Raw genomic sequence first — 6,940 nt, 5'->3', positions numbered from 1 at the left:
GTTGTCCTTGGTGTCATTGTTTGTTGGCGTCTTATGATATGATTAATAATAATTGGGCCCCTCGGTTCCCTTTCTTCTCGTTCATATATATATGTAGCACAGCCCTTTTTGTATTGATGAACTAGTAACCTTCCGTGAGCGTACGCTACCAAAATATTTTGGTGGCATTTGTACCCGTCGTTCGTTCGTTTTTGCGTATTTCTGACTTTCCAAGCTTCCCCTTACTGCGAAGCTAACATATTGCCTGTTCTAGGAGTCAGATATACCAACGTAGCCGTACCAAATGAACATTTAAACGCTGCTTGGTTTGTCGCCTGGCTAACACTCTTACCTTAGAAGGGGTAAGATCGAATCGTTGGCGAGGACAAAATAAGTTTTTATGCCGATTGTATGGTCAATCCAGGCTCTTTTTTTCCTGTCGCCGTCATGTTCCGGATAAAGTCTAAGGGCGATGACATCCTATGCGCCCCGCGTGCCTAAGGTCCCTAGATATTTTTTTTTTTTGCTTTCTTAGCAGAACATCTAGGGACTTTACTGTGTGCATACCACACCGCGTGCTGAACGCCGAGCTAAAATTTTGCAACTCTTTCGTTGGGCACCGAGCGACACCGCTGGCACGCTCCTGAACACGCTAGCGTTTTGAGATGCCTCGGTAAGCGCAACATTAAACTTTGCTACGGCTTTCAATGTTTCGCCCTTTCGGACGAAACTGAGCATCCCCCCCGCCCCCGCGGTGTCTTGCCTGGCTCGACGCAGGTCGCAGCAAGTCTTGAAGCCACCGGAGGCAGCAGCCGCACCTTCCGATGTGGTCTCTCCGGGCTCTCCAGCGTCGCCTCCAATCTTTCCAGTGTGCTTCGCCGTCACCCCAAGTGTCCGAGGCGAGGAGACGCCGGCGGTGAGGCACTCGAAATGGACTGACTGCCTATTGCGGCACAGCGCTAAGATTTCACTGAGTTCTTTGTTTCGTTGACTCAGGCGTCACGTAGGCTGTGGTTTTTCGCAGCTGAGCAAGAGGTGGCGTCTTTAATTTCTTGATTCTGATGTCGCAATCTGATGTGGGCGGAATGCGAACGCTAACGCTCGCGTGCACTCATTTGGGTGCAGGTGCAAGGCCATGCAAACCGATACATTAAATCAGTTCATAATATTGCAGCATTAGTTGAAATTCTAGTTTCGTTAATTACAGGTTAACTTACTGAATATTTGGAAATATTACAGGTTAACTTACTGAATACTAAAAAAAAATAATTCATGAGCAATTCCACTCTGTGAAGGTGGATGACGAGCGAAGCTGTCAGCAGATGACACAGAGGTGACAGAGAACTTTGAACAAAGGTACGAAAACATTTATTGTAAAAGTTTAAGGTTTCACGGAAGCCCATCTGGTCGGGATGTGACATGGTGAAAGGTAGAGAAAACCTGGGGCACTACGCCAACCAAAGTAAATTTAATAGAAAAAAGAAAGACGTTTTTCGGCTCCCACACGGGAGCCTTGTTCACAGGTAAGAGAGACAAGTGTGTTCGAGCAGTTTGTCACGTGCCTGAACACGTGACGAAGGCAGCGCGCGTGCAGCGACGGCAGATTTCCATCGCTACTGTTCAGAGTGTGCGGCGTATAGTGTGAATCATGAGCGATTCCAAATAAAGGCGTAGAGATGGTCCTTTTTCTCTGGCAAGGACACGTGCCTTCCCCCAGTCGATTGCGTGACTCCCGAAAGCGGCATGTTCAGCCAAAGCACTCGATTTCACGATTTCTTTCTTCAGGTAATAATTGTGATGTTTAAGACGCCTTTCAATGTCACCAGTTTCGCCAATATACACTTAGTCACAATCCGCGCATGGGACAACGCGCACCACACCTGGGAATTTATCTTTTGGTAATTTGTCTTTAAAGGGCCCCTAAACCACCCAGAGGTCGAAAATTAGTTGTGGTGTTGCAGTTGTGCACTAGTCTGCAACGAGCACGTAGCCGTGAGAATTTTTCGAAATGGTGCTGTAATAGCGAAGTTACACGCGTCTGATGATCGAAACACGGCACTCGCTCGTTTCGCTCTTTCCTTCGCTACGCTCCGTTTGTCGGCTGGTCTCTCCTCCTCGTCGAGAGCTCCTCCAAATGTCACGTGACATACGTCATCGCCAACATGCTTTTCAAAACACTGTCTACTTCCGGTTAACGCACGTCCACGTTAGCGGCAAACATACCGACGGCGAAGCGGCCTCCAGTGCCATAGAACGTCTGCCGCGCGAGAGGTGTCCAAGGTAGACGTCAGTTCGGCCGGCGCACCGCCCGCCGCACGACTGACGGGCCAATCGACGACCGCGAAGCAGCGCACCTCCGCCGAGGCAAACATCGGCTGCATCTTCTGTTTCAAGCAAAATAATTTCCGCTAGATAAAGCTGATGCGTAAATTGCACATTCTATGAAAAACAATAGCCAATATCAGACGTGAAACACGAACAAGAGCTCCGAAACTTTAAAGCTCAGCTGCAGTGCACGGCTACCGATAGCAGACGACGGGCTCGGCTGTGCTCGCATCGCAGGACGGCACCGCTAATGTCAGCGTATTTTCTTCTTTGTGTAAAATTATTGCGAAGAGCGACAACAACGGTAAGAAAATATTGTGGCTTGTGAACGTCGTTGATTCATTCCGAAGCGCCGTCAGATTTAGCTTTGAAGCGAACTGGAGAAGGCCTAGCGACGATATCGGCCCCGTCGAGCGGTCAGCGGCGGTGAGGCTGCTGGCGGTGCTAGACGGACCACTCCTCGGTTGCCGATTCACCACTACGCTGTATGGCTGCCGTACAAATGGGTCCCGGTTCCATCCTCTCTACGGCAAGAAAATCTCGGCGTTCGTGAGCAAAACCGCCGTCGCACGGCTGCCCTGGCAAACGGCATGCGGCGAGTTGCCGTACCGGTAACGTGGACGGGCCTTAGCCGCGACTCCGCGCTTTTCGGCTACCCGCTGTTGCTGCCGTGCCAGCCCGTGCTGATGCAAAGCGTGCCGCTATGAACCGCATGTTGCGCCCACGTCTACAAAGACCAACACTGTCGCACTCTGTTCGCACAGCTAAGCAGACCGCTAAGCACGACTGCGCTGGAACGCGAGCGATTTAGCACTTGTGTTGCGGGCCGTAGTTACCGATTTGCAAGTGACCACAAGCGAGCAACACGACGAGGAAAATCAGGGAGCGCGCGTACCTGCTAGCACACTAACCAGAAGTCGTATGGTCGTATGTTCTTGTTCGACCAATCGACAGCGTCTGCTCCTGGTGACATCACCAGATGCACTCTGCTGACGTCACGACGACCGCTGGGGATACCGCAAAGGCCCGGAGAGGAGCACGCGATTGTTTGATTTTGTGGCGCGCCCGCGGCGCGTAGCGCTGCCGCGTTTGGCATCGTTGATCGTGACGGTATTGAACTGGACGCGCTTATTTACTTGAAATGTTTAAAAATATCGGAATTGGTTTAGGGGCCCTTAACATTGACGAGCGAATGTCGCAGTTTCTGGTTTGGCACGTGTGCCACTCGAACATTGTAAGAACAGACGGCTTAGAACTTCACTTATGGACGGGATATATGGTATTCAGGCGCGCTTTTGACCAGAGGCAGCGCACGGTAACTGTGGACGTGCCATTCGTCGTTCAACAGCATTCAAGAAATAATTTGGATAACCTACATGCTCTCAGTTCCTGCCGTACTACGCTTACGTCGGCTGCGTAGTCTTCCTGTCTTGTGCTGGTTTTCTCCGCGCGTGGTAGAAGCGTGGAAACCACTGCCCTTTTATGAGAAGCAGGTTGCATAGAACCGGAATGCAAGTAGCCCCCAGTGTGAGTTGTCTTTCTGAAAACGCCGAACGACAAAGTAGACCTTTCAATCAGAATATCACTTGGGGCTTACGTTGTCAGCGCACAAGTGCTGTCATGTCTCGATGTGGGGATGAGCCCGGACTGTAAGTCAGCCCCGACTGTAAGCATCATCCCCACTTGATGCTGCCCTGGATCCACTTGTGCACCAAATTGTTGGCGATAAGCATTTATAACTATGTCTTGCCTTTCTAAACTGATCTAGTTTTGTTCTTTATAGTCTCCCTTTATTTGGAGAATTATCTCAGCGCTCTGGCGCCAGGTGGTTACAGTGCATGCGTGCATTACACCGACGTACTACGCATGCGTACAGAGAGAATGACTTGCCTCTTCTCGCCGTGCAGGAAGCCGATCAACAGAGTTGCCACTCGAGGCAACGCAACGGCGCGGCATCTTCCAACTGCGTGGCAGTGGTCGGGCCTGGCCCGATGCAGGCCGCCAGACGAGGGAGACATTCAGTCCCGAGACGGAGCTCCTCCGTGAGTTGCGCTCTTTTCAAGGCCCCCACCTCAAAAACAGGGGACAGGTTTAGTTCAGCGTTTCGGCTGTTAACGCAGACGCACACGAAACAGCTATGGCTACGACAAACGCGTCTTAGTGGTTTGGTAGAGCGTTCCGCATGGCGAACGAATGGCCAATGCCAAGTGCGGTGACATCATCTGATGTATGTACAGAACTCGAAACACTTTCGCGGCAACGGCGGTGGTTCTGTGCTACGCCAGGCAGCGTCATGCTAGATGTTTTACTGCCACGACAAAGACCATGTAACAAGGCCGAATTCAGATTGAAGCGGGCGGCCTCGGCGTAGCCATTTTGTTACGCTAGCTACGCAAACTATGCAAAGTCTGCAACGCTAACGGAAAAACTAACGTGTTTACGTAACCCGAAAAGCTCTTTACAGTGTTCTGTGCGTCTCGGGCTCCCTAGATTACACATACGCGACAGTTTTTCGTGAGAAAGGTGAAAAAAGAAAAATCAAAGGAAACCTAACCACATTTTATGAGTTGTGAATGCGAAAGCATTAATGTCCAATTGAATGCCGTTGAGCGGTCCTTCGAGTTATGAACATCATAGAGTTTCTGATAAACTCGCGGGCAAGCGAGCGCGTTGACACGCTTGGCGCATATTGATTTCGGCTTACCGTGGTTTAAATTATCCGATAGGTTTCTCTAGCATCACATCTTAGTGTATGTACGGAGAAGCTACCGCTAGACATTAAGAAAATCCACGTATCTCCACGAAGTGAATCATGACGAGTGAGCGAAGCACTGGGGATCGTTCTTACCGTAAATCACCCGTGACATTGCCCACTCGCGCATGTAAATGAGTGACAACGCGTGTGTACAGTATATACAATGTTTTGTTTGTCATAACTCGCATGTCGTGTTGAGTTCTGGATTCCGTTTTCCCTTCATTATCACTGCTTTGTGGTTCGTGAAATGTAGAGCGAATGGTTCTTCTATCGGATCTTGCCTGAAGTTGGCAGAGACAAGGTCTATGCACATTCCCCTGGTGGTTGTTGGTTGTTTCCAGTCGTACGAAATGCATCGTAAAGCCTATCGAGACTTCATATACTGCACAGGCCAGTCGCTGTCCATAATGTCTACGTCGAAGTCTCTGACAAGCACGAAGGGGTTGTTCTTGTACTTTGTTTCGTATTCACGCATGGCTGATCGATGTACTTTTCTACGTTGCCTCGGGAGAGATTCGGGGCCAAGTACACTGTCATGACGACGGTTCCATCAGATAGTTTTATTGCAGCGTGTTTGCCGTTGTGAGGGTGTCTCGTTATTGGTAGGTCGAGATCCACAGCGGTCTCTGGCAATTTCACGTACATCCCAACACCACCCGCCGAACGCTCTGCTTCTGTGCAGACGACGGGGAAGAATCCATTAATGTGCGGTCTCCCGTTCCACGCTTCGGTAAAGCAAAGGACGTTTGCTTTCGTTAGTATTGGATCTCGTTCGACGTCTTGTGCGTGGGCATTGAGGGAGCGCGCCGCGGAGAGAAGAGAAGCGGGGTGGCGAAGTGAGCTAGGTAGGAGCTGGCGAGGAGTAAAGTCCCTAGATTTCCTGCTCTTTTTTAAGTAGCGACATCTACTCCACCGGCCGCCATTATCTTCTTAGATAGCATGCGACCGTCAACGACCGCTGCTATCTACGCTGCTCGCAGCAGCGTGCAAGTGAATGCGGGTGAACAGTGTTAGGAAGAACATGGCTGCTGGAATGAGCGCCGCCCAATGAGATTCGTCGGCGGTACTTCAAAGCTTGGCGGTACTTAAAGAAAGCAAAAAAATATCTAGGGACATTATCGAGGAGGAGACCGCGTGCGCATGCGCCGCGCCGCCCTCCTGGTTGCGATGGCTACGGCGCGGCCAATGTTGGCCGTGAGCACGGACAACGTGTACGGACGGACAAGCCTCGACCATAAGGTGCCTCGCCCCTAAAACATCCTCCGACGATTGATGCTGAATTTGTTGCACTGCACATGTATTCCTGATTGTGCTCTAGCAAATATATTATCGGGTGATTGTGAAGACAAGATTCGAGATCTCGTAATTTTTCTCTGTTGAACTATGACAGCTGGTTAAGAGTCACAAGGTTCTAATGAAGTGCTTTCTGGCACCACTTCGTATTCTCTCTCGATTTGTCATTGTTTTCAATTAGAAGTTAGGTTTACATCGAGCCAGGCCATCTATGAAGGTTATACGTAATGAATGTTCTTGGCATTAGTGGCAAATCTGTTCCTACAGAAACAATATACGTGTCCACTGGCAATTTCTTTTCGTCTGCGTTTGTCTGTCAACAAGGTATCCCCGATAAGTTATACGCGTATAATGCGGCCGCCGCTTCCTTGAGCGTCACCGGCTCACTCCAGTCTGGTCTCTGCGCCTGGGCAGGTGTAGAACGACTCTTAGTGTGTTCGCTGCCGGCTTCCGACACTCCGGTTATTGCGATGGAATAATTGTCCTGCATTAAGTGCTTGGCTTCGCCTGCAGTTACCATATGTCTCGCATCACTCGATACCCCCAAAAATGTCCACGGCATATCAATGGGCCGTTCACCATTTCTGA

General features: G+C 50.2%; 1 protein-coding gene across 1 annotated transcript in view; it reads left to right on the top strand.

Annotated features, from left to right (window-relative positions):
- The window catches only part of LOC119444715 (endothelin-converting enzyme 1-like), a 65,133-nt gene that overhangs the window by 18,970 nt on the left and 39,223 nt on the right, over nt 1-6,940 (top strand). The window contains exons 4-5 of the mRNA XM_049664714.1: nt 757-895; nt 4,212-4,346. Coding sequence (XP_049520671.1) covers nt 757-895; nt 4,212-4,346 — 274 coding nt within the window. The remainder of the gene's footprint in view (nt 1-756; nt 896-4,211; nt 4,347-6,940) is intronic.

Source organism: Dermacentor silvarum, chromosome 3, assembly GCF_013339745.2.
Source record: "Dermacentor silvarum isolate Dsil-2018 chromosome 3, BIME_Dsil_1.4, whole genome shotgun sequence".
In the NCBI taxonomy this organism is placed as follows: Eukaryota; Metazoa; Arthropoda; class Arachnida; order Ixodida; family Ixodidae; genus Dermacentor; species Dermacentor silvarum.
This window is presented reverse-complemented; position numbering and strand designations above follow the sequence as displayed.